At 49.2% G+C, this 26,671-nt stretch overlaps 1 protein-coding gene across 2 annotated transcripts; it reads right to left on the bottom strand.

Moving 5' to 3' along the window:
* Positions 1 to 724: 724 nt before the first annotated feature.
* Positions 725 to 25,987, bottom strand: HTR1D (5-hydroxytryptamine receptor 1D). Of its 2 annotated transcripts, none has more exons than XM_002811313.5 (2): positions 25,776 to 25,987; positions 725 to 3,818 (listed from the first exon to the last, which is right to left on the bottom strand). In XM_002811313.5, exon 2 carries the CDS (start codon positions 3,034 to 3,036, stop codon positions 1,903 to 1,905), a length of 1,134 nt encoding a protein of 377 aa, XP_002811359.1. In that variant the 5' UTR covers positions 3,037 to 3,818; positions 25,776 to 25,987; the 3' UTR covers positions 725 to 1,902. The 2 variants fall into 2 exon arrangements, with proteins under 2 accessions (XP_002811359.1, XP_063570472.1); XM_063714402.1 differs by lacking the exon at positions 25,776 to 25,987 and adding an exon at positions 6,997 to 7,390.
* Between the last annotated feature and the right edge of the window lie 684 nt (positions 25,988 to 26,671).

The following is a 26,671-nucleotide window of genomic DNA, read 5'->3' as shown; positions in this document are numbered from 1 at the left end:
GGCAGAAGAATCGCTTGAACCCAGAGGGTGGAGATTTCAGTGAGCCGAGATCAGGCCATTGCACTCCAGCCTGGGCAACAAGAGCGAAACTCTGTCTAAAAAAAAAAAAAAAAGAAAAAGAAGAAAGAAAGAAAAAGAAAAGAAACTTGTCCAGGTTCATCCAGGAGAAACTGGCTGCACTCGGATTTGAGCTGAGGCATCAGGTACTGAGCCTTTTTTTTTTTTTTTTTTTTTTTTTTTTTTTTTTTTCTTTTTGAGATAGGATCTTGATCTGTCACCCAGGCCAGAGTGCAGTGACATGATCATGGCACACTGCAGCCTCAACCTCCCATGCTCAAGCAATCCTCCCACCTCAGCCTCCCAAGCAGCTGGTACTACAGGTGCACATCACCACGTCTGGATAATTTTTGTATTTTTTTGTAGAGGCAGGGTTTTGACATGTTTCCCCTGCTGGTCTTGAACTCCTGGGCTCAAGCAATCCTCCCACCTTAGCCTCCCAAAGTGCTGGGATTATAGGTATGAGCCACTGAGCGTGGCCACTGAGCTCTTAATCATCACGCTATCCTTACTTTCTCACATCCTGATAGGAGATAACAAGTGCCAAGGCTGGAGCGTGGGACCTGGCATGTGGTAGGTGCTCAACAAATGCTAGAGACTGAATTGAGTTGAATGGTTTCTACATCCAGGGAGAGGGGGAAAAATCACCCAAAGACGTTACTGGCCATGATGTCTCATGCTTTTTATTTGATAAGACTCAACATCTCTAATGAGTTTTCAGATCTCTAATGAGAAAGAGATGTAAAAAAAAATTCAGAAAAAAAAATTCAGAATGGTGTCCCACTCAAAGCTTGCGGGGGGTGGGGGGTGGGCGTCTAAAGCCTGTCAATCTACCTCAAAGGGGTGATGATGGGTTTTAACTTCAGAATGTGAAGATGGCGCAGGCATATTGGGGAAGAAGGAAGGGTACAGGGTAGTCAATCTGGTCCCAACCATCCTACCCCCGCTACCCCTAACCTCTGAATCTCTCTCCAAGTCATTCTATATCATCGGCACTGCAAATACTGACTTTCTCTTCATGGACAACTGGGAGAGATTTAATCTAAGAAAGACTCAGTGGAAGAAACACATGGATATTATTTTCCAATCAAGGTGCCACACAGAATGGAGACCCATCCTGGCTCCAAATTCTCTTTCAGTTCAGGTCATTAATCTTATCCACCCTCCTTTAAGCTCCGTATAGATCTCAGGTAGACCAGAGAGCCTTCCCTTTGAGCCTGGGGTCTTTTCTATAGTCAAACAGCTTCTCACCTGAACTGTATCAACCGGGAATCTCGTAGGTCATACACTTCTTCCAACAAAAAGGAACTGTGAAAACATTATGTCGGCCAGGCACAATGGCTCATGCCTGTAATCCCAGCATTTTGGGATGCCGAGGTGGGCGGGTCACGAGGTCAAGAGATCGAGACCACCCTGGCCAACATGATGAAACCCCGTCTTTATTAAAAATACAAAAATTAGCTGGGCCTGGTGACACACGTTTGTAGTCCCAGCTACTCTGGAGGCTGAGGCAGAATCTCTTGAACCTGGGACGCGGAGGTTGCATTGAGCTGAGATTGCGCCACTACACTCCAGCCTGGCGAGAGGGCAAGACTCCGTCTCAAAAAAAAAAAGAAAGAAAATATTATGCTAAGTAGTGAAATCTTCAGTCCTGCCCCCCGCCCCCTACCACCCACAGCTCTTTCAGAAGTTAAGAAAACAACAGGAAAAAGAACAATTCTGTTGATTGAACCAAGACTCAAGATATCATGAATTAATCCAAGTCTCAGAAAATTAAAAAAAAAAAAGACAATCCTGATGAGGTTACAGGACACAAAAGATAACAAGAGTCATCACCGAATAAGACTAGGAGGCCTTCCGGAAAGGGACAATTTTCTGAAAAGCTTGCCGAAACTCTTCATTAAACACAGTGTAGATTATTGGATTGATGAGGGAGTTTAAATAGCCTAGCCAGGTGAAGAAGTCAAAGAGCGCTGGGTGGATCCAGCAGGAGTCCCGGCAGATGGGGAGGACCAGAGACACCACGAAGAAGGGCAGCCAGCAGATGATAAAGGCCCCCAGAATGATGCCCAGGGTTTTAGTGGCTTTCCTTTCTCGAGCAGCAGAAATCCTCTTGCGTTCCAGGGCACTGTCAGCAAGCTTGATTTTCACGTGGTTGAAAAAGAGAGGGGAGCCAGCCGAGTGCGAGTGCCCCTCATGGAGGCTGGAGTTGAGCGAGCAGAGCGAGGACCCCGCAGAGCCTGTGATGAGGTGGGCCGTGGTGAAGCGCTTCCCATAGAGTGAGGGTGGATTCAGGATGCGGTTCCGGGCAGCCCGGTAGATCCGGCCATATAGGATGATGAGCAACACCGAGGGAATGTAGAAGGCCCCACAGGTGGAGTAGATGGTGTAGGAGATCTGAGAGGTGTTCACCAGGCAGTCTGACATCTCCTCCTGGGCCTTGGCCTGCCGCCAGAAGAGCGGGGGGATGGAGATGCAGATGGAGATGGCCCAGACAATGGCGATCATGGTGGCCGCGTGGCCAGCCGTCCTGCGTTTACTGTATTCCAGGGCATCTGTGATTGCCCAGTACCTGTCCAGAGCAATGACACAGAGATGCAGGATGGAGGCTGTGCAGCACGTGATGTCAGAAGACAGCCAGATGTCACACAAGATTTGGCCAAAGTTCCAGGTGTGGGTGATGGTATAGGCGATGCTGATGGGCATGACCAAGATGGAAACCAAGAGGTCGGTGGTGGCCAGGGAGCCAATCAGGTAGTTGGCAGGGGTGTGGAGCTTCCTGGTGAGTAAGATGGTGGTGAGTACAAAGGCATTGGAGAGGACTGTGGCCAGTGTGATGATGGAAAGGACCACGGCAAGGGAGATCTTGAGCGCCTGGAGAGTCCTGGGATCCCAAGCCTCTGGGGTTTCTGTGGCATTCAGGGATCTGTTGGAGGCCTCCTGGGGAAGGCCTTCTGCTGAGTGGTTCAGTGGGGACATGCTAGGTGGCTCTCTCTTCCCACAGACCTCCACACATTTAGCTTCTTCCTTCAAGGTTGTCCTGACAACAGAGCAAAGTCATCCTTCTGCTTCGCACTGGTGGGAGCCGTACACCAGAACAGACCACAGTGAAAAGGTCTCAAGACCAGACTATTCTGTAAGTACAGCTGCAATAAAATAAAATTAAATAATAATAATAATAATAATATTAAACAAGACCGGACTATTTGAAGAACGCTGAGACAACTACCAGCTGGTAGTTAAAGGTCTTTCCTAAACCACAGGAATCCCAAGATGTCTCAGGGTTCTGGAACTTTTCCCAGCAGATGATCATGCCCAGGGGACACATGCTGAATTTGTTAGACAATTATCAGGGGATCACACCCAGGTGGGCAATGCCCTGGGATTCTTGCCTTTGGCATCTGGCTCTTTTCAAAGCTTGAGACATTCGTGTGTTTAATGAGAACTTCAGAATTCCCCTCATAGTAATTGAAACGATTCTGGATTTAGGGTTGCTTTTGAGGAGCTTTTAAAACTAGACACAAAAAGAAGTTCCAGCTGATTCAGAGAAGCAGTCCAGTCAGCACCCCAGCTCGCGGTTTTCCCAGGTTCATCTTGACGCATCCTGAGCTACTTAACTTCGGTTCCTATCCCACTGATCATTTTAGAGCCTGAACAGACAAAACATCCTGGTTACCAAGACTCGAAGAATGCATAAGCTGGGACCAGGCAAAACAAACAGATCACTGTGGGCTCACGGAGCGGGGACACGTTCAGAAGATCTGGGATTTAAAAAAGAAAAAAAATAGAGTTAGGTTCTAGAAGGACAGTGTGGAAGCCTGAAATGAACTATATGATTAAAAAGATACTACTTAAAGCTGGCTATGGTGCTGTGAAACTGGCATTCTAAAAAGTATCAGAATACAGGGGAGGGTGATGTGCCCCACCCATGCAATTCCCAGAGGGGACAAAGTGTCGTAGCTTTTGGAATCATCACAAGTTTGTTAGAAGTATATGAAATCAGCTCTGTAAGTTGTGAATCAGAAAGCATCATTTTATTTATTTAGCAACAATGGAAACAAAATAAAACTGTACCCAGGGAAAGATAAAGGCCATCAGGAAAGAAGTCAAATTGTTACAATGTATTTCTCTACAAAGTATGGGGGGGGGGTGGCCTTTTTTCTACTCATTTGAATTTTCCAAATGTCCTATAGTGAGCATGAATAATTTTTTTTTTTTTTTTGAGACAGAGTCTCGCTCTGTTGCCAGGCTAGAGTGCAGTGGCGCAATCTCGGCTCACTGCAACCTCTGCCTCCTGGGTTCAAGTGATTGTCCTGCCTCAGCCTCCCAAGTAGCTGGGACTACAGGCACATGCCATCACGCCCAACTAATTTTTGTATTTTTAGTAGAGACGAGGTTTCACCACGTTGGCCAGTCTGGTCTCAAACTCCTGACCTCATGATCCGCCTGCCTTGGCCTCCCAAAGTGCTGGGATTACAGGCACGAACTACTGTGGCTGGCCCCTTGAAGCTTTTTCAGACCTTGTCCTATGTACCTTTTCTTCTGTTGTTCATTTGAATCCTATATAATAAACCAGTAATTTTAAAAACCATTTGTTTATTTATTTATTTTGAGATAGGATCTAGCTCTGTCCCCCAGGCTAGAGTGCGGTGGCATGACCACAGCTCACTGCAGCCTCGACCTCCTGGATGAAGTGACCCTCCAACCTTAGCCTCCCAAGTAGCTGGAACTACAGGTGCACACCACCATGCCCAGCTAATTGTTTTTTATTTGTTTGTTTGTTTTCATAGAGGCAGGGTCTTGCTATGTTGCCAGGGCTGGTCTCAAACTCCTGGACTTAAGCGATCCTCCAGCCTTGACCTCCCAAAGTGCTGGGATTACAGGTGTGAGCGGCTTAGCTTCTTAACGTTTCAAAAATCAATCACCAGCTGGGCGCGGGGGCTCTTGCCTGTAATCCCAGCACTTTGGGAGGCCGAGGTGGGTGGAGCACCTGAGGTCGGGAGTTCGAGACCAGCCTGACCAACATGGAGAAACCCCGTCTCTACTAAAAATACAAAATTAGCCGTGCGTGGTGGTGCATGCCTGTAATCCCAGCTACTCAGGAGGCTGAGGAAGGGGGGAATTGCTTGAACCCAGGAGGTGGAGGTTGCGGTGAGCCAAGATCGTGCCATTATACTCTAGCCTGGTTAACCAGAGTGAAACTCTGCCAAAAAAAGAAGCAGCAGCTAAACCTGCAATGCAATATTTTCCCTCCCACTCCCCAAATTTATGGGTGCTTCATTAAAAAAAAATCTGCCTGGAGGAGAGGGGAAAGCCTCGATTTAAGAAAACCAATCCTAAGCCACCAACTCCAAAACATATATTACAGTTTAAAGGATATTATAACAATATCTTTTGAAGAGCTCTTGCTATATTCCAGGCACTGAGCTAGCTTTGGGGCTAAGAGTCACCCAACCTGTAAAGTGGGCAACATGGCTCCCAACTTATAATGACCCAACCAATGCTCAGAGAGGTGATGTCACCTGCCCAAGGCCACCTGGCTGGAAGTGGAAAAACCAGGTCCAGAGCTCTCAAGAAATTTCTACGCTTGCCTACATTGCCTCAGTTGAGGATGAAAAGCCTTAAGGCATGCGTGTATAGCTGGTGTGATGACCCCCTCCTGCCCCCACTCGCCCCAGGCTCCACCCCAAAAGCCTCCGGCTGAAGTTTTGCTCCCATTTTGCTTCACATGGAAAATGTGAACTCTGGTTGGCTCGTTTGAAACTTTCTCCCCTGTAGACAGTCTGGGTGACTGAGGTGCATCATTTCCCAAGAAAGCCTGGTGTGCCTGCCCCACAAACTCATGCGGTCACTCCTTGAGTTCCAAGCATTCCAGTGACCTCATTTCAGTGAAAGGCATGGGTTCAGAAAGGCTCAAGGGACTGGTGTGTGTGCAAGCACTCCAACCCTCGGCAACATCTTGGGAAGAAGGACAGGGACACAGGGACAGGAGCAGACAGACTTGGTTAGGAAGGCTAGGCTGTAGCTTTGCAAGAAGTAACACAATTCAGAGGTTGTCTTCCCTCCTGCCTGCTATCCCTCCCCATTGTGAACGAAGGTAGGAGAATTTCTCATAATCTAGCTACCTTTGGAGACATGGACTGTAGCTCTATAAGCAACTATCTCTTTCCCGTCACACTTCAAATAATAAAATAAAAAATACAGGCCAGGCGTGGTGGCTCACACCTGTAATCCCAGCACTTTGGGAGGCTGAGGTGTGTGGATCACCTGAGGTCAGGAGGTCGAGACCAGCCTGGCCAACATGGTGAAACCCCATCTCTACTAAAATACAAAAATTAGCTGGGCATGGTGGTGGGTACCCAGCTACTCAGAAGGCTGAGGCGGGAAAATCACTCGAATCTGTGAGGCAGAGGTTGCAGTGAGCCAAGATTGCGCCATTGCACTCCAGCCTGGGCAGCAGAGCAACACTCCACCTAAAAAAAAAAAAAAAAAATTAAAATGACAATGAAGGCCAGGTGTGGTGGCTTATGCCAGTAATCCCAACACTTTGGGAGGCCCAGGTGGGAGGATCGCTTGGGCCCAGGAGTTCAAGACCAGCTTGGGCAACATAGCAAGACTATCTATTTTAAACAAAAGAAAAAAGAAAGAAAAATTAAAATGACAACAAGATACCATTTTCACCTAGTAGAAAAGTACATTTTAAATCTGATCATGTCATGTCAGTTAATAAGAGTGTGGAGCTTGGGAGACTGAGGCAGGAGGATTGCTTGAGCCCAGGAGTTCAAGACCAGCCTGGGCAACACAGTGAGACCCTGTCTCTTAAAAAAAAAAAAAAAAAAAAAGTGTGGAGCAATTTTCTACCACTAGTAGAGTAAAAATTAGAGAAACTTCATAAGCAAACAATTTGGTATTATTTCATAAAATTAAAGATGTGACTACCTCATGATTCAGCAATTCCACTGCTGGGTATGCATGGCAGAGAAACTCTTCTGTGTTCACTAGAAGACAGAAACAAGAATGGTCCTAGTAGCATGAAATAGCAAACAACTAAAAACAACCAAACGTCCATCAAGAGCAGAATGGTAGCATATGGCGTATTCCTATGATGGAGGGCTACAGAGAAGCAAAACAGAGTAAACCACAGCTATACATACCAAAATGGTGATTGTCACAAACAAGGCAGAGTGCCAAAGTCAAAAACATGCAAGAAGAAACAAACTGTTAGGGAGATAAATATATGTGGCAAAACCATAAGGAAAAGCAAAGAAATTATAAATATAAAATTCAGGATAGTGGTTATTCCTGGAGGGAAAAGGAAGAAGGAATATAATCATAAAGGGTTTTAAAAGTTTCAATTATGTTCTTTTCACAATCTCGACTCACTGCAACCTCCACCTCCCGGGTTTAAGCGATTCTCCTGCCTCAGCCTCCCAAGTAGCTGGGATTACAGGTGTGTACCACCATGCCCGGCTAATTATTGTATGTTTTTTTCAGTAGAGACGGGGTTTCACCACTTTGGCCAGCCTGCCTTGGCCTCTCAAAGTCCTGGGATTATAGGCGTGAGCCACCACGCCAGGCCTTTTTGAGAAAGGGTCTCACTCTGTCACCTAGGTTGGAGTGTAGGGGCATGATCACTGCTCACTGCAGTCTTGACCTCCTGGGCTCAAGTGATCCTCCCACCTCAGCCTCCTGAGTAGCTGGGACCACAGATACACATTACCACTCCCAAGTGATTTTTAAATTTTTTTGTAGAGATGGGGTCTCCCTATGTTGTCCAGGCTTGTCTTCAAACTCCTGGACTCGAGCAGTTCTCCCACCTTGGCCTCCTAAAGTGCTGGGATTACAGGTGTGAGCCGCCATGCCTGGTCTTTTTTTTTTTTTTTTTTTTTAGAGAGAGGGTCTTGCTCTGTCACCCAGATATAGTGGCACAGTTATAGCTCACTGCAACCTTGAACTTCTGGGCTCAAGTGATCCTCCCAACTTGGCCTCCCAAAGTTGGGATTATAGGCATCAGCCACCATGCCCAGCCTGATGTTGTATTTTTTAAGTAGGTGGTGAGTACATTAATATTAATTGTTATTCATGTGTGGATGTGTGTGTGTGTGTGTGTGTGTACTGCTTTGTAGGGAATGATGTATTTGTGATTTTTCTTTCTTTCTTTCTTTTTCTTGGCAGGGAAGGAGTCTTCCTCTGTCACCCAGCCTGGAATGCAGTGATGCAAATCTTCGCTCACTGCAACCTCCGCCTTCCAGGTTCAAGTGATCCTCCCACCTCAGCCTCCTGAGTAACTGGGACTACAGGCGCGTACCACCATGCCTGGCTAATCTTTGTATTTTTAGTAAAGATGGGGTTTCACCATGTTGGCCAGGCTGGTGTTGAGTTCCTGACCTCAGGTGATCTGCCCACCTCAGCCTCCCAAAGTGCTGGGATTACAGGCATGAGCCACTGCGCTCGGTAGTATATGTAATTTTTCTCAATCTATTTTGTATATTATGAAAAAGAACCCTATTACCAGCAATAATATATTGATACATTAATACCTATTGATAATTTTTAGTGCAGAAGATCTACATTCTGGTCCCAGCTCTGCCATTGACCAGCTGGGTAACCATAGGCAAAGCACAGCCTCTTTGACCCTTAGTTACTTCCTTGGTGAAATGGGAACAAAAGCCTGGCTCTGCTGTCCCAAAGGAGTATTGAGTAGCGCCAGCAAGATCATGTATGTGTTGCGTTGTAAACAGTGGAGTCCTGAACAAATGTCATGATGCTAACAAAGAAGGAGTACAGTGGCTAAGAGCAGGCATTCTCAGGTCCCAATTCCTATTGCTTCGCTTTCTTGCTGTGGCCACTGGGCAAATCACTTCACCTCTCTGAGCCTGCACAGCCTCAGTGATGGAGATGATAATCCAAATCTCACAGGAGTTTGGGGAGAACTGTCAATATCATGGAAACCAAATGCTCAACATAGTCAATGGTTTCTTTTTGTTTGTTTATTTATTTCTTTATTTATGGATAGGGTCTCCCTGTGTCGCCCAGGCTGGTCTCAAATTCCTGGCCTCAAGTGATCCTTTCACCTTGGCCTCTCAAACTGTTGGGATTATAGGCCTGAACCACCATGCCTGGCCTTGTAGTAAAATGGTGACCACAAATGTGACTTCCCTGGTTCTCTATGGTGCATCCAACCAAATTCAGGTCTCCAGGCAACAAGATCACTTCCCTCACCAGAAACAAAGTATCACTGCCCGTTTTGGTGAGAGATGTCTGCCATTGTCAGAAATCCAGACATACCAAGGAGCTTCCTCCCTGCCCACCCATTTTTCCAGGGGCCATGACAGCAGCAGCAGAAGCAAGGACCTTTCTCGGCCCCCGCCTCCACCTCCAGGCCACAAGCATCTCCCCCGAAGTCCAGATCACATGGACTCCAGCCACACCATGCCTCTCCCAGCTCTGGCATCTCTGAAGAGGGGTGGAAAGAGAAAAGCAGACAGACAGACTTATGTCCCAATCCCAGCCTGTTCCAGAGACCACTTTTGATCACAGCTGATTGGACCAGGGTGGACATGTGACCCAAAATGAGGCAATCAGATTCTCTCTTGGGAATTTAGAATGGAGACCATGGGGAGCTGGGCTGGATAGAAGATGGGGGAAGATAAATCTGCAGGCCAAGGGTCCTGAGGCTGAAGTCAGGCCGCAGCCTTTACCAAAACCAGGGAAGGTTTTGGGGGAATAGAAAAGCCAAAGGTAAACAAAAAACAGGTCTGTAGAGAGGGGCAGGAGAATGGAGCAGAGAAAGAATATGAGGGAGAGGAACCACCTGTCCTGGGAGAGGAGAAGGAAGGAGGCTTCCAGGCCAGGGAATACTCCTTCCCATCCCTGTATGTCCATGAGCGACCTTCTATCCAGGAAACCTCATTTGTACCAACTCATGTTTTCCCAGCTGAGCCAGTTCACATGGACACAGCAGCCTTTGAGAGATGGTAGTAAGACAGGGAACTTTCTTCTTCTTTTTCATTGTAAGAGGCAGGGACTTCCTCTGTTGTCTAGGTTGGAGTGCAGTGGCATGATCATGGTTCTCACTGCAGCCTCGATCTCCCAGGTTCAAGTGATCCTCCCACCTCAGCCCTCCAAATAGCTGGGACTACAAGCACAAGCCACCATGCCCAGGAAATTTTCAATATTTTTTTGTAGAGATGGGGTCTTCCTGTGTTGCCCAGGCTGGTATGGAACTCCTGGGCTCAAGCGATCCTCCTGCTTCAGCTTCCCAAAGTGCTGGGATTAGAGGCTGAGCCACTGTGCCCAGCCAAGACAGGGGACTTTTGATTCCTTCCCACCAACCAATCCCTACTGTGGGGTCCAAGTCCTTTCACCTCCTAGGCCGTTCTTCCTCATCTGTAAATTGGGATAATGACATCTTTCACCCAGAATTGTGATGCGGCTTTAATGAAGTAGGGAGAACATGCCTAGCACAGTGGCTGGCACACAGCAGGTGTTTTTTTAATTTTTGTTTTATTTTTCGTTTGTTTGTTTGTTTGTTTTTGAGACAGAGTCTCACTCTGTTGCCCAGGCTGGAGTGTAGTGACCCAATCTCAGCTCACTGCAACCTCTGCCTCCCAGGTTCAACCTATTCTCCTGCCTCAGCCTCCTGTGTAGCTGAGATTACAGGCATGCGCCACCACGACTGACTAATTTTTGTATTTTTGGTAGGGGGTTTCACCATGTTGGCCAGGCTGGTTTCATACTCCTGGCCTCAAGGGATCTGCCCATCTGAGCCTCCCAAAGTGCTGGGGGATCTACCCGCCTCGGCCTCCCAAAGTGCTGGGATTACATGCATGAGCCACCACACCCAGCCAGCAAAAGCCGGCCTCTTACAAAAGCAAAAGCTGGCCTCTTACAAAAGCTTCCCATCCAGGACTCATTCAGCCTTCAGGAAGATCTGTTGCCTCCACTTTCTGAGGGCCCTTTAACTAAGTGAGTCATAAAACCTTGCCAGGAACAAAAAGGAGGTATGGGTTTAATGTGTCCTTAGAAGCCAGTCTCATCTTTTTGGAAGAAAAAAATAAGGCTCTGTGATAAAAAGATTTGTTGCAGTAGAATACATCCCCCACAGAGTAATTTGTGGCTGTTCTTTCTGTAGAAGCTGTGTATACAGATGAGTGAGCTCTGGATGGAGAAATCACTCTGCACAAATCTGGACAGGGCTTTATATTTTACAAAATGCACCCACAGCTGTTATTTCATCTCATTCTTTCTCCTGCATGGGACCTCCTACAGCCTCAGTTTTCTCCTCTGCAAAAATCAGGGTATCCAGTCTACCTCCCAGAGATATAATGAGGGTTGGATAGAATACGTGTGGGGAAGAATCTGGAAAGTTTCTTTTTCTTTTTTTGAGACAGAGTCTCACTCTGTCGCCAAGGCTGGTGTGCAGTGGGGCAATCTCGGCTCAATGCTACCTCTGCCTCCCGGGTTCAGGTGATTCTCCTGTCTCAGCCTCTGGAGTAGCCGGCCACCATGCCTGGCTAATTTTTTTATTTTTAGTAGGGATGGGGTTTCACAATGTTGGCCAGGCTGGTCTCGAACTACTGACCTCAGGTGATCCACCCACCTCGGCTTCCCAAAGTGCTGGGATTACAGGCATCAGCCACCGCGCCCAGCTAAATCTGGAAAGTTTTAACATGAGTATGGGTGTGTGAGTACGTGTATGCATCTCCCCCATCTCATGCCCTCTCTTTCTACCTATATCTGAGTGCCAGTTTTAAAATCTAATCACTATCTTGAGGTGTAAGCAAATCAGTCTTGCACCTCAGATTCTCTAATCATAAAATCTGGAAAATGGGCAGGGCATGGTGGCTCACGCCTGTAATCCCAGTGCTTTGGGAGGATGAAGTGAGATCACTTGAGGCCAGGAGTTTGAGACCAGCATGAGCAACATAGCGAGACCGCATCTCTCCAAAATATTTAACAATTAGCCAGGCATGGTGGCATGCATCTGTAGTCTTAGCTACTTGGGAGGCTGAGGTGGGAGAACTGCTTGAGCCCAAGAGTTTGAGGTTACAGTGAGCTATGATGTTGCCACTGCACTCTAGCCTGGGTGACAGAGTGAGCCCCTGTCTTAAAACAAACAAACAAACAAACAAAAACCTCTGTGAAACATAGAAAATAAAAAGTCACCAAACTTCCAGCCCAGTACTTCCATTCCTAGCTGTACACCCAAGAAAAACATGTATGTACGTCCACCAAAAGATACATGCAAGAATTGTTCATAGCACCACTATTCATAACAACACCAAATTGCAAACTACCTAAACAAACAACTACAGTAGAACGGGGCCAGGCACAGTGGCTCATACCTATAATCCCAGCACTTTGGGAGGCCGAGGCAGAAGGACTGCTTGAGGTTAGGAGTTTGAGACCAGCCTGGGCAATACAGGGAGACCATCTCTAGAAAAAAATGTTAAAAAAAAATTAGCGCTTGCCTGCTGCCATGTAAGACATGATTTTCCTTTTACCATGATTGTGAGGCCTCCGCAGCCATGTGGAACTGTGAGTCGATTCAGCCTCTTTCTTTATAAATTATCCAGTCTCTTTTTTTTTTTTTTTTTTGAGACGGAGTCTCGCTCTGTCACCCAGGCTGGAGTGCAGTGGCGCAATCTCGGCTCACTGCAAGCTCCGCCTCCCAGGTTCACGCCATTCTCCTGCCTCAGCCTCCCGAGTAGCTGGGACTACAGGCGCGGGCCACCACGCCCGGCTAATTTTTGTATTTTTAGTAGAGACAGGGTTTCACCGTGTTAGCCAGGATGGTCTCGATCTCCTGACCTCGTGATCCGCCCGCCTCGGCCTCCCAAAGTGCTGGGATTACAGGCATGAGCCACCGTGCCTGGCCACACTCATTTTTTTCATGTGGAAAATGCGAACAATAACAGCACCAATGTCACATGACTGTCACATGAGTAACAGAGAGGTAGGTGACTTGCCCAAGATCACATGGCAGTTTGGTGTCCCTCTCAGCTCAGCTCAATGCTTCTACTGCCCTGTGCCACCTCTCCCTACCCCCATCAAAAGGAGTATTTTTTTTGTCCCTTGATTCTGGGTTCAGCATGGACTCGCTATGGCCAACAGAATGAGGCAGAAGTGACAGTAAGCCAGTGCCAAATGTAGTCCTCTAGAGGCTGTGCATGTTTCTGCTTGCACTCTGTCATTGCCATGAGAAGAACATCCCTGGGCTAGTGCACTGGTCCCTGCAGAGAGAGACAAGGACATGGAGCAGAGCTGTTCCAGCCAAACCCGGCCTAGAACAGAGCCTCTCACACAACCAGTAGACACATGTGCGAGCCCAGCTAAGATCAGCAGAAACACCCAGCCAAGGGTATCTATCCAGAAGAAAAGAAGTCATTATACAAAAAAGATACTTGCACATGCATGTTTATAGCAGCACAATTCGCAATTGCAAAATCATAGAAACAACCCAAATGCCCATCAATCAACAAGTGGATAAAGAAACTGTGATTTATTCGATGGAATACTACCCAGTCATAAAAAGGATTGAATTAATGGCATTTGCAACTACCTGGATGAAACTGGAGACTATTATTCTAAGTGAAGTAACTCAGGAATGGAAAACCAAACATTGTATGTTCTCACTGATATGTGGGAACTAAACTATGAGGATGCAAAGGCATAAGAATGATACAATGGACTTTGGGGACTTGGGGGGAAGGGTGGGAGGGGGTAAGAGATAAAAGACTACAAATAGGGTGCAGTGTATGCTGCTTAGGTGATGGGTGCACCAAAATCTGATGAATCACCTCTAAAGAACTTATTCATGTAACCAAATACCACCTGTACCCCAATAACCTACGGGAAAAAAAAGAAATACCCAGCCAAATTCAGATTAAATCAGCCAACCTCCAAATACATGATTTGTAGTAATAAATGCTGTTGTTTTAATTCACCGAGTTGGAGGGTAGCTTGTTACACAGCAATTGCCAATTGATAAAGTCCCTTCATTCATTAAGTGTGTGTTTTTGTTTTGTTTTTGAGACAGAGTTTCACTCTTGTTGCCCAGGCTGGAGTGCAATGGCGATATCTTAGCTCATTGCAACTTCTGCCTCCCGGGTTCAAGTGATTCTCCTGCCTCAGCCTCCCGAGTAGCTGGGATTACAGGCATGCGCCACCAGGTCCAGCTAATTTTGTATTTTTAGTAGAGATGGGGTTTCATCAGTTGGTCAGGCTGGTCTCGAACTCCTGACCTCAGGTGACCCACCCTCCTCAGCCTCCCAAAGTGCTGGGATTACAGGCATGAGCCACCACATCTGGCCTCTTCATTCGTTGAATGACTGGATTCTGTCCATTCTACTGCCCACATCTAACTGTGCCTTGACTCTTCTTTCCCCCTCCACTCCCACTGCCACTGTTCTGTTTCAGGAGAGTGAAACCATCCTTCCTGGCTTCAATGGTCTCCCAGCCTCCGCCCCTGGCTCCTCTCCATTCTCTAACCATATCCCACCCAGAATCTTCCTTTCTTTTTTTTTTTTTTTTGAGATGGAGTCTCGCTCCGTCACCCAGGCTGGAGTGCAGTGGCGCGATCTCGGCTCACTGCAAGCTCCGCCTCCCGGGTTCACGCCATTCTCCTGCCTCAGCCTCCCGAGTAGCTGGGACTACAGGTGCCCGCCTCCACACCTGGCTAATTTATCTGTATTTTTAGTAGAGACAGGGTTTCACCGTGGTTTCGATCTCCTGACCTCGTGATCCGCCCACCTCGGCCTCCCAAAGTGCTGGGATTACAGGCGTGAGCCACTGCGCCCGGCCCAGAATCTTCCTTTCAACTAACAGTCCGACCAGGTCACTCCCTTAAAATCCTCCAGTGGCTCCCACTGCACCTGGGATTAAGCCCAAGCTTCACAGCTTGGTTTAAGAGACTCTTCATGAACTGGTGTTTCCTTCCATCTCCAACCCCATCTCCCAGCATAGCTGGCTGTGACCTGCACACTCCAGCAGCACAGACCTGCCTGTTCTTCTGCCAGTACCCTCCTGCCATACCCCAGGCTCCAGTGCTGTTTCCTGCTGATCCTTTGTCCCTGCTATGTCCTCTGACTGGAAAATGTCCTTTCTTCAGTCCCCTGGCTGCCTAATTCCAAGTCCCCCTTCAGAGCTAGGCTCTGGTGTCTCCCCAGGAAGCCTTCCCTAACCTCCCCCCAAACCCGGCTTGGCTCAGGTACCCCTTTCCTGAGAGCCCGCCACCCTAGCTCTCACCATATTAGACTGACTCTGACACAGTAACAGGAGCTCCTTGAGTGTAGGGACCATGTCTCATTCACCCCTATAGCCCTGACGCCTGGCCCAGAGCAAGGGATCAATACCTGTCTGTGAAAGGCTCCAGGAACTGGTGGGGAATGGGCCCTGAGAACAGAGCACATGCCTGAGAGGCAGAGGCCCCGGGCTTTAGCTTGGCTTTGCTGCTAACTTTCTGTGTGACCTAAGATTAGTCAGTTCCTCCTCTAAACCTCAGTTTCTCCAACTTGAAAATGAGGTAGTTGGACCGGATCAGAGATTCTCTTGGTGAGCATCAGAATCACCTACCTTGAAGAGCTTTAAAAATACAAGTCAGGCCGGGCACAGTGGCTCACACCTATAATCTCAGGACATTGGGAGGCCAAGGCAGGCAGATCACTTGAGGTCAGGAGTTCGAGACCAGCTGGCCAACGTAGAGAAACCCCATCTCTACTAAAAAAAAAATACAAAAATTATCTGGGTGCGGTGTGTGGTGGTACGTGCCTGTAGTCCCTGCTAGTCAGGAGGCTGAGGCAGGAGAATTGCTTGAACCCAGGAGGCAGAGGTTGCAGTGGGCTGAGATCGTGCTACTGCACTCCAGCCTGGGTAACAGAGTGAGACTCTGTCTCAAGAAAAAAAAAAAAAATCTGTTAAAAACAACAACAACAGGCCTCACCCTCCAGGGGGCAGAGCCCAGGCACTGATTTTTGACAACTTCTCAAGTGCTTCTAAGGTGAAACCAAGATGAAAAACCACTGGCCTGGATGATACCTAGTTATCTTCATCACTGACAATTTGGCTACCTCAAAAAAGTCAAAGACAGGTGAAACCTGTTTTCAAGGCCTTTGCAATGCTTAGGGAAATAAGAGGCCCCCAATGCCTTCCTGCTTTCAGCCTTGCACTGGATCTCTACAAGCCTTCAACAGGCAAGAGACCACCTCAAACAACCAAACACACTGTTAAAAGGCAAGAGCCCTTTTTTTTTTTTTTTTTTGTGAGGCGGAGTCTTGCTCTGTCACCAAGGCTGGAGTATAGTGGTGCGATCTCAGCTCACTGCAACCTCCGCCCACCAGGGTCAAGCAATTCTCCTGCCTTAGCCTCCTGAGTAGCTGGGATTACACCATGCACCACCACGCCTTGCTAAATTTTGTATGTTTTTAGTAGAGACAGGGTTTCACCATGTTGGTCAGGCTGGTCTCGAACTGTTGACCTCAGGTGATCCGCCCGCCTTGGCTTCCCAAAGTGCTAGGGATTATAGGCATGAGCCACTGTGCCTGGTCAGCAAGAGCCTTTGAAGTTAACAACTCACAGTATTCGCCCATGCTGTGGGAAAGTGGGTAAAGAGGTTTTAAATTCTTACCATCTGGCCAGGCACGGTGGCTCATGCCTATAATCCCAGCACTTTCAGAGGTGGAGGTGGGCAGATTGCTTGAGCCCAGGAGTTCAAGACCAGCCTGGGCAACATGGCAAAAACCCATCTCTACAAAAAATACAAAAATTAGCCGGGCATGGTGACTCATGCCTGTAATCCCAGCACTTTGGGAGGTTGAGGCGGGTGGAACACCTGAGATCAGGAGTTTGAGACCAGCCTGACCAACATGGTGAAACCCTGTCTCTAATTAAAATACAAAAGTAGCTGGGCATGGAGGCACATGCCTGTAATCCCAGCTACTTGGGAGGCTGGGGCAGGAAAATCGCTTGAACCCAGGAGGCGGAGGTTGCAGTGAGCCGAGGTCGTGCCATTGCACTCTAGCCTGGGCAACAAGAGCGAAACTCCGTCTCAAAAAAAAAAAAAAAAAAAAAAGAAAGAAAGAAAAAGAAAAAAAAATTAGCCAGGCATGGTGTCTCAAAAAAAAAAAAAAAAAAGAAAAGAAAAGAAAAATCACCAACTGCTCCTATTATTACTAATCGGGGGTGGGGGAAATGAATTAGTGCACCCGTTTTACAGATGAAGAAACTGAGGTCCAGAGAGGTAAAATGACTGGCTCCCGGCCACACAGGTAATATATGGCACAGCTGGAGTGAGAGCCAAAGTTCAGAAATAAAATAGCCACTATTGGCCATGTGTGGCCATTGGGCACTTGAAATGTAGCCCCTGAGATGTACCTGGTTCAAAAAAAGAATGTAAAATATCTCACTAATAAATCTATCAGTTACATGTTGAAATGGTAATATTTAGGATGTAGTAGGTTAATAAAATATATAAAATTTTCACTTTTTTTTTTTTTTTTTTTGAGACAGTCTTGCTCTGTCACCCAGGCTGGAGTGCAGTGGCACAATCTCAGCTGACTGCAACCTCTTCCTCCCTGGTTCAAGCAATTCTCCTGCCTCAGCCTCCTGGGTAGTTGAAATTACAGGTGCACACCACCAGCATGCCCGGCTAATTTTTGTATTTTTAGTAGAGACAGGGTTTCACCATGTTGGCTAGGCTGGTCTCCAACTCTTGACCTCAGGTGATCCGCCCGCCTCGGCCTCCCAAAGTGCCTGGGATTACAGGCGTGAGCTACCGCACCCAGCCTAGTTTCACTTTTTAAAAATGTGGCTACTTTGAAATTTCCTAAATAGAAAAATCGCATTTGTCACTCGCGTTATATTTCTATTCGTCAGTCCTGCTCTAGCAGTGGCTCTCAGTAGGGGTGATATTGCTCCCTAGGGCTCACGTCAGGAGTCTGTCCTCAGGGAACTGCATTTCCAGGGAGGGAGTTGGGACAGTAGGGAGGGGGTGGGGGGGCGCTATGCAGGCATGGGGATGAGGAGAGGTCGTAATGGCCCCAGTAGTAAAGTAGTGGCCAACATTTATTGAGAGTTTACTATGTGCCAGGCACTATTCTAAGCTTCTCATGTATTAACTCATTTAAGTCTGACTGCAACCCTCTGTAGTCAATCATATTATTATTATTAATTATTCCCACTTCCCAGGGGAGGAAAGTGAGGCTCAGAGAAATGGCTTGCCTAAGACCCCGGAGATAGGGCACTGTGGATCTAGGATTGGAATCTGGGCTTCCCCCGACTCCATGCTCCACCATCCATAAAAGGTGCCAGGTAAAGTCAATTCCATTTCCTTCTTTCCACAAATACCTACCCCACACATTCAAGAAATCTGTACTGGGTACCTGTGATGTGCCAGGCTCCATCACTATCACCTGAGCAGGCCCTCTCTCTGACAGGCCTGGTGACAGCAGCTTGGCACAACCCAAAGGAAGGGGAAGGAAGTGGTGACTGTGGCGCTTGTGACACTTGAATGTATACATGCATTACCTAGGGATCTTATTAAAAATGAGGATTCTGATTCTGTGGGTCTGCAGGGTTTTGTTTGCTTGTTTGTTTTGGGACAGGGTCTCACTCTGTCACCCAGGCTGGAATGCAATGATGTGATCTCAGCTCACTGAAATCTCCCAAGTTCAAGTGGTCCTCCTGCCTCTGTTTCTTTAGTAGCTGGGACTACAGATATGTGCCACCATGCCCGGCTAATTTTTGTTTTAGTAGAGACAGGGTTTCACCGTGTTGGCCAGGCTGGTCTCAAACTCTTGGCCTCAAGTGATTCACTCGCCTCGACCTCCCAAAATGCTGGGATTATAGGCGTGAGCCACCACGCCCAGCCAGGTCTGCAGTTCTGACAAGCTCTCGGGTGATGCCTGCCACACGGTGGTTGTGTGAGGGGTAGCAGTAGTATCAGCCCTGGGATTTCAGAAGGGTATCAGGGTGTCAGATGGGAAGGACTCTTAGGAATCATCTAGTCCGACTCCCTCACGATGCTGACAGGAATTGGGCTCAGAGAGGGCAAGACACTTGCTCAAGGTAACACAGTGCGTTACAGGCTGAGACCAACTCTTCAGACTCCCACCAGCGCTCCTTCTACTGGCTCCTGCTTGCAACAGGAATTTGAGATGAAAGACAGAAGTATCCAGAGGCTCTCAGGCCCATTTCACACTATATGCTTCTGGCATTTTCAAGTCTCCCCCCAGCTCTCATCTGAGTTTCCACACCAGGTGAGTATTCCTGGGAGCCGACTGGCAGGGCTGACTTTACTTTGCAAGAAGCCTTTAGAACTGTATCCCCCCTATACTGGAGCCCAACCTCTCTCTTCTCTTCTCCCCCAGATGCTGCACACCTGGGTCCGCAGAGAACACTTTGAGCTGATGGAGTGAATATTTCCAGAACAGAGGAGAAGCTATCTTCTCTAGCCTGGATAAACAAGGTACTAACAACAGGAATTCATTTTCTTGAAACCAAACACCAAATTTGTTAGTGTTTACAGGATAAAAACTTGCTATTCATCATTTACTTTCTCCTCTGGGAGCCACAATACAGCTGTGATTCAGAACACAAGCTTTGGAGCTAGATACAACTATGGAGTCAGGTAGACTGAACTCACGTGTCAGCTCAGCCATTTTTCTAGCTTTGTGACCTTGGGCAAGTTACCCAACCTCTCTGTTTCCTCATCTATTCAACTACAATATACTTAAAGCCTACCACATGTTGGCATGAGCAATGCAGATGTGGACTCTCCTCTTAGGAGGACTTACCATGGCCCCGGGGAAACGATCCTGCAATGAGGACCACAGATATGATGAGGATAAGGGTGGGGCATGCAGGGAGCTATGGGAAGGAAAGCAGGGGGACAGGTAGCCTGCTGCAACCCTGAGGTTTCACTGTCAAAGTGGCTTTGAAGCTGAGCATGGGAGGACAAATAAAATTAACAAGTGAAATTGAAATTTCATACCATGTCCTGAGTTAAAAATAAGGAATTAGCAAGTGAAGAGAAGCTGGGTCCAATGATACCTATTCCACAGGATTGAACCTTGGAGAACTCTTCCCGGCAATACACTCCAAATCCTTCTTATGTATGTATGTATGTATTTTTATTTATTTATTTTTAGGCAGGCTCGCTCTCTCTGTTGCCTAGGCTGGAGTACAGCAGCACAGTCATGGCTCACTGCAGCCTCAACCTCCTGAGCTCAAGCCTTCCTCCCACCTCAGCCTCCCAAGTTGCTAGAACTGCAGGTGCACCATCATGCCTGGCAAATTTTTAAAAATTTTTTTATAGAGATGGGGTCTCCCTATGTTGCCCAGGCTGATCTTGAACTCCTAGGTTCAAGTGATCTTCCTGCCTCAGCCTCCCAAAGTACCAGATTACAGTTGTGAACCATCATGCCCAGCCCCAAATCCTTTTCTACATTTCCTATTGTTTACCTATCCAGAGATCACACAGCCCGGTCATTTCCTCTCATCTTCATGTTCACCTGGACTGAACAAAAGACCCCACCTCCAGCCCACCTTTTGGCTGAGACCTTTGGCTGCAAAAACACTGCAGTTGTCACTTCCCTGAGTCTCTGCGCAGGCTATTCCCTCTATCTGCTCATCTCCCCCACCCTCTCTGGAAGTTTCCTGGTAACTAGGGAGGGACCTGATCACTTCCCTTCTCTCCACGCCACTGGTCTTCTAATGTATACATCAAACTGGACTCCCCTGGACTGGAATCTCTTGCCCACCCCACCCGTGTCTCCTTGCTGTTGAGCTCTGGAAGGAAGGGGCAACTCATGCTGTGAAGCCCAGTGCCCTATGTGTGGGGTGCCCGTCCCTCTCACCTACCATCCAGCTCCAACTTCACTCTCAAGACCAAGTTTAACTCTCCCCTCTTTACTGAAACTTGTCTTCCTCCTTCTGCCCAAGTGGAGCCAGCCTCTCTCTGTGCCAACACAGTGCCTCGTGTTTAGGATTTGAAATACACATCTCATTATCCTGCACTCCAGTGCCTGTGGTCTGTCTCCCCACAGATGGTGCATTCCCAAGGCAGCAATACGGCTTTGTTCATAGCTATATATTTTAGGCTTAATACTTACAGATGCTGAGATTTACTCAAAGAATGAATAAAAAAAGAATACTGACAGTTTTACCTTTCTTTGACCCCTCTCTCTGTACCTCTGGCCCCAAATATCCTTTGGTCATCCCTCCTTGATGTCCCACAGGGGCTCCAAACTCAAGCCACCTCACTCACAGCAAGCCCTCCTGAGTGCCTCTTTTTTTTTTTTCTTAAGACAGGAGTCTCTGTTGTCCAGGCTGGAGCACAGAGGCTCAATCTCCACTCACTGCAACCTCTGCCTCCCGGGTTCAAGCGATTCTCCTGCCTCAGCCTCCCAAGCAGCTGGGATTACAGGTGCATGCCACCACATCCAGCTAATTTCTGTATTTTTGTAGAGACAGGGTTTCACCATGTTGGCCAGGCTGGTCTCGAACTCCTGACCTCAAGTAATCCACCCGCCTCAGCTTCCCAAAGTGCTGGGATTACAGGAGTGAACCACCATACCTGGCCAGCGCCTCTTTTGTAGCAGACCTTATCCTGTTCTTCCACTCTTAGCCCAAGCTTTGAATTCTTCCTTACTCTCTTCCCCAGCACTTAACCAGTTATTTCATAAAAACAATAAGGGTTAGGAGGCTGAGGCTGGCAGATCACGAGGTCAGATCAAGACCATCCTGGCCAACATGGTGAAACCCCATCTCTACTAAAAACACAAAAATTAGCTGTGAGTGGTGGCATGCACCTATAGTCCCAGCTACTTGGGAGGCTGAGGCAGGAGAATCGCTTGAGCCTGGGAGGCAGAGGTTGCAGTGAGCTGAGATCGCAGCATTGCACTCCAGCCTGGGTGACAGAGCGAGACTCCGTCTAAAAACAAAACAAAACAAAACCAAAGCAATAAGGAAGCAGAGGCTCACATATCAATGGCAAGGTCTAGGGCCTTTCTCTTAACAGGCCAGAACTTTCACTCCCCTGCACGTTCTGTATTCTCTCCCTTGTCTTCACTTAACATGTTTGGGGCATTCGTGTCTTAGTTCAGGCTGTTCCGTCTGCCTAGAAGAGCAATCTTTCCCATTCCCTTTCATACATATCTGTTGTACTCCTGTCTGCTTTCTAAATTTTTGTTTGTTTGTTTTTTAGAGATGGGGTCTCATCATGTTGCACAGGCTAATCTCAAACTCCTGGGCTCAAGCAGTTGCCCACCTGGGCTTCCCAAAGTGGTGGGATCAGGTGTGAGCCACTCTACCCAGCCCCTCTCTCTGCTTTCTGAGGTCCTTTTCAAAAGCTACCTCCTCCAGGAAGTCTTCCCTGGACAACTGAGTGCAAAATCTCTCTCCTTTAAGCCCTCTCCCGACTCCTTGCCTACTGCTGGAAGCTCCTTGAAGATTTACCTATTTCCTTCCCACTCCAGTGTTCAGAGCACAGTAGACTGGAAAATAATAGGAAATAACTTCTGTTGTAAGGCTCAAGTAGGCCCTGGAGAAAGACCAGTATTTCCTCCTCTCCATTTAAAGTTTTCAGCTGGGTGCAATGGCTCACACCTGTAATTCCAACACTTCGGGAGGCTGAGGTAGGAGGATCACTTGAGCTCAGGAGTTCAAGACCAGCCAGGGCAACATGGCGAAACCCCATCTCTACAAAAAATACAAAAATTAGCCGGGCATGATGGTGCATGCCTGTAGTCCCAGCTACTCTGGAGGCTGAGGTGGAAGGATGGCTTGAGCCCAAAAGGTGGAAGTTGCAGTGAGCCCAGAGTGCACCGCTGCACTCCAGCCTGGGTGACAAAGCCATTTGAATGACTCTGTCATTCATTCATTCATTCATAAATAAATAAATACATTTCTCCAACAGCTCCGACTTCACTCTGAATAAAATTCAAAACTCCCATGGCTTACGAGGCCCTACGTGATCTGCTGCCACCCCTGCCATCTCTCTGACCTCATCTCCCACCAGCTGTCCCTCTTAAATATCACCCCTTTGGCAACACCTTGACCAGCCAACATAAAGCAGCTCCCCTCCTCCACCACATCACCCTGGTTTATGCTAATTTTAGCACTTAACCCGATCTGATATTTTCTGCCTGTTTGTTTATTGCATATCTTTCCCCACACACCCTCCACCTGCCCCATGCCCTGCTAACATACACCTCCTGTCTAGCTCATCCCTATCCCCAGGGCCTAGAACAGTGCCTGGCTGAAAATAAATAGGTGGGTCGACAGCCTGAGGAGCGATCTGGGCTGGAGGCATACACATGTATGAGTCATGTGCTTAGAGGTGGCAACTAAAGCCAATGGGGTAGGTGAGACCACCCAGGGAGAGTGTCTACTGGGAGAGGAGCAGAGCATCTAAGGGCTGTAGAAAGGAGAATGAAGCCGCAAAAACAACAGAGAAGATGAGGGAACAACGTAACAGTGTCAAGTCACAGGGGCCCAGAGAAGAGAGTGTTTTGGGGAGAAGAAACGGTCAGCAGTGTCAACTGCTGCTGAGAGCAGTGAAAGACTGAGCAGGCCAGGCTACGTGGCTCATACCTGTAGTCCCAGCATTTTGGGAGGCCAAGGAGGGTGGATTCTTTGAGCCCAAGAGTTCCAGGCCAGCCTGGGCAACATGGCGACACCCTGTCTCTACAAAAAATGCAAAACTTAGCCAGGCATGGAGTCGCATGCCTGTAGTCCCAGCTACTGGGGAGGCTGAGGCAGGAGGATCACTTGAACTCAGGAGGTCGAGGCTGCAGTGAGCCATTATCACACCACTACACTCCAGCCTGGGTGACAGAGCACCACCCTGTCTCAAAAACAAAAACAAATAAGCAAAAAGACTGAATGGTGTCTGCTGAATTCAGCTTCCTGGAAGACATGGCTGACCCCTGCCCCTCTGTGGGCCTTAGACGGGAACCATCTGTGCAATGAAAGAGACCTCTCAGGTCTGGGAACTCCATACTCTGAGAATCTGTATTTCTGCTCACATTCACGTCACTCTCACCAAAAAGAATAGTCATCCATCCGTGGCCTAGGAGAGAAGGGATGACCCAGTGGACCCGCCCTCATTATTGATCCATCAGGTAACTCACAAACTCTAAGGAAGCATCTCTGTTTTTCTGGCCCTGTACTAGGTTCTGGAAGGCAGTGAGCCAGCAGGCAGGCCTGGGACTGGGAAGCCAGCACTAGGGCTCAGGGCTTCTGTGGCTGCAGAGACATGATCTCCATCCCCCACCCATGGGCTGCACTGGGACTTACTTGTTCATGAGATCAAAGCCTTGGTCTGACAGCAGGGCCCTGAAGCACTTGTAGAGGTTGTTGTAGGGGTAGAGGCCCTAGCCCCTGCCAGTCAAATCCAGCTGGCCTGGTCCCTCCCTCCTAGCCACCCTCTAGGTCCCAGCTTCCTGGATGTCTCAATGACAAAGGCTGCCTACTTCTCCCCACCAGTGGAGCAGGACTAAAGACTGAAAAAGGCCGGCCACCCCAGTGGCCTCGCTTGCTGCTATAAAGTGCCCCCAAATGTCCTTGTGAGAGGGCTGAGACCCCAGCCAGTGGCTGTGTGATCCAGAGGACAGCGCAGACCCACACCACGGGCTCAACTGGAAAACACTGGAAGCTGGTTGCAAGGAAGAGTGGAGGGGTTGCTGCTGCTGCTACTCAGAGAAATGATGGCCACTAGTGGCTGAGCTCTTGTTTGGAGCCAGGGGCTGTGCTGAGTGACAATCCCATTAGATTTGTACAGTAAGCCTGTGGGGTGACAATTGTTGTCCCCACTTCATATGGGAGGAAACCACACCTCAGAGAAGGTAAGGGCTTTCCTGAGATCACACAGCTAGTAGGTGGCCAAGGCCAGTTTGCTAATGCAACCACCCTGACTGAGAGCCCTGCTCTTAATCCCGAACTTTCCCAGACCTGGGGACTTTAGTCTTAGATTCTTCTACTGGTAGTGTGACCTTGGGCAAGACGGATTCCCCACTCTCCCCATTTGTAATAAAGCAGATTTCTCAGTGCCCTTCCAGTTCCGGCATTATGTGATTAGCTAGGATTTATACAGAACTTTACAGTTTCTTAAAAAAGCATCTAGCGGGGATCTCACTTATTTCCACGGACCCTGCAAGGTGAGAGAATCCCCCTCTATTTGATAGACGTGCAAACTGAGGCTCGGAGAGATGCAGTGACCTGCCCGAGGTCACAGAGCCGGTCAGCCCCAGCCCGGGGCCAGCCGGGGCTCCACACCGGACCCCCTTCAACTCCCTCCAGAGAGGGGAGGCCCCTCCGCGGCGCCGCGCCCGAACCTGGCCAGCAGGGGGCAGCGCCCGGCTTCCCTTGCGCCCGGGGCCCCTCGGGGGGCGTCGCAGTCCCCGGCCCGGGGGTGCCTCCTGCCCCTCCAGTTCTCGCCTGGGCGCTGGGCACCCTCAACGCGCGCGTGGGATCCCTCAGCCTCCCCGGGCGCTGCCTCGGTCCTCCCTTTTCTCCCGGGGCTCTGGACGGCGACCCCCAGTGGCCTCCCTCCGGCCGGGCAGGTCCTCCGGGGCCCTCTCCCTGGCGCGCTCCCATCCGAGGGCAGAGAGGCGGGAAGCCCCGGGCCCCCGAGGCCCCAGGAGGGGCGCCGCTCCCGGCCTCAGTTCCCCGCGGACGGCCGCTGGGGCCAGGCTGCAGACGCGGCCCCGAGCGCTTACCCGCTGCCCGGCGGGCAGGTGCGCACACCCGGCGTACCCGCCCAATCCACTTCCTCGCGCGGCGTCTCCCCGCCGCGGCCGCCTTGTCTCCGCCGCGACCCCCGCCGAGCTCGGGGGCCGCCCGCCCCGCCGCCCCGGGGCCCTTCCCGGCTCGCGCCCTCACGATCCCGCACCTGCCTCCGCCCCTCCTAGCGCCCTGCGGCTCCTTCTCCGCGCTCCCCTTCCCGAGCCCGCCGCTCCTCCTCGCTCCCTCCTCCAGCTCCTCCCTCGCCGGGCTCCCTCCCTACTCGGCCCCCCGCCCGCCCGGAGGAAGGCTCGGCCCCCGGCCTCCCCGCTCGGGCTGGTCCGGAGCTCCGAGCCCCCGCCTGCGACTCGTAGCAGTCCCCGCCCAGCACCCGGGGTGGGTACGCGCAGCGGAAGGGAGGAGGAAAAGGCCCCGGGCCAGCGCTCTCCGGTCCCCACCTGTAGGAGGGCATGTGGGCTGGCTCTTGGGTAGGGGTCTGCAGGGAGGTGGGCCATGCCCAGAGACACTTGGTGAAAGTCCAGCCTCCCCTATCCGTCCGGGTCCCCGGTGTTCATTCCTAGTTGGATTTTTGTTTTCTTCGTCTAACAAATATTTATTGATCTACTGTGTCAGGCATGTTCTAGGCACTGGGGATACAGCAGTGAACAAAACAGAGGTAGACCTAAGGGAGCTTCCGTTCTGTTGTGGGGAGACAATACATTTAATACGCAAAACGCACAAAATATTTATAGAGGTAAAGGGTAGGGAGGAAAAGAAAGCAGAGAAAGAAGGTAGGGAGTGGAAGTGAGGGCTCAGGGGCACCTCCCTGCAAAAGTAGCATTTGAGCAAGTCAGGAGGTGAAGGAGTGGGTCTTGGGAAAGACCCTGAGCCG

Source organism: Pongo abelii, chromosome 1, assembly GCF_028885655.2.
Source record: "Pongo abelii isolate AG06213 chromosome 1, NHGRI_mPonAbe1-v2.0_pri, whole genome shotgun sequence".
Taxonomy (NCBI): Eukaryota; Metazoa; Chordata; class Mammalia; order Primates; family Hominidae; genus Pongo; species Pongo abelii.
This window is presented reverse-complemented; position numbering and strand designations above follow the sequence as displayed.

Coding starts and splice junctions, on each gene's coding strand:
- HTR1D (XM_002811313.5), bottom strand. CDS start 3,036: ATGTCCCCACTGAACCACTCAGCAGAAGGCCTTCCCCAGGAGGCCTCC.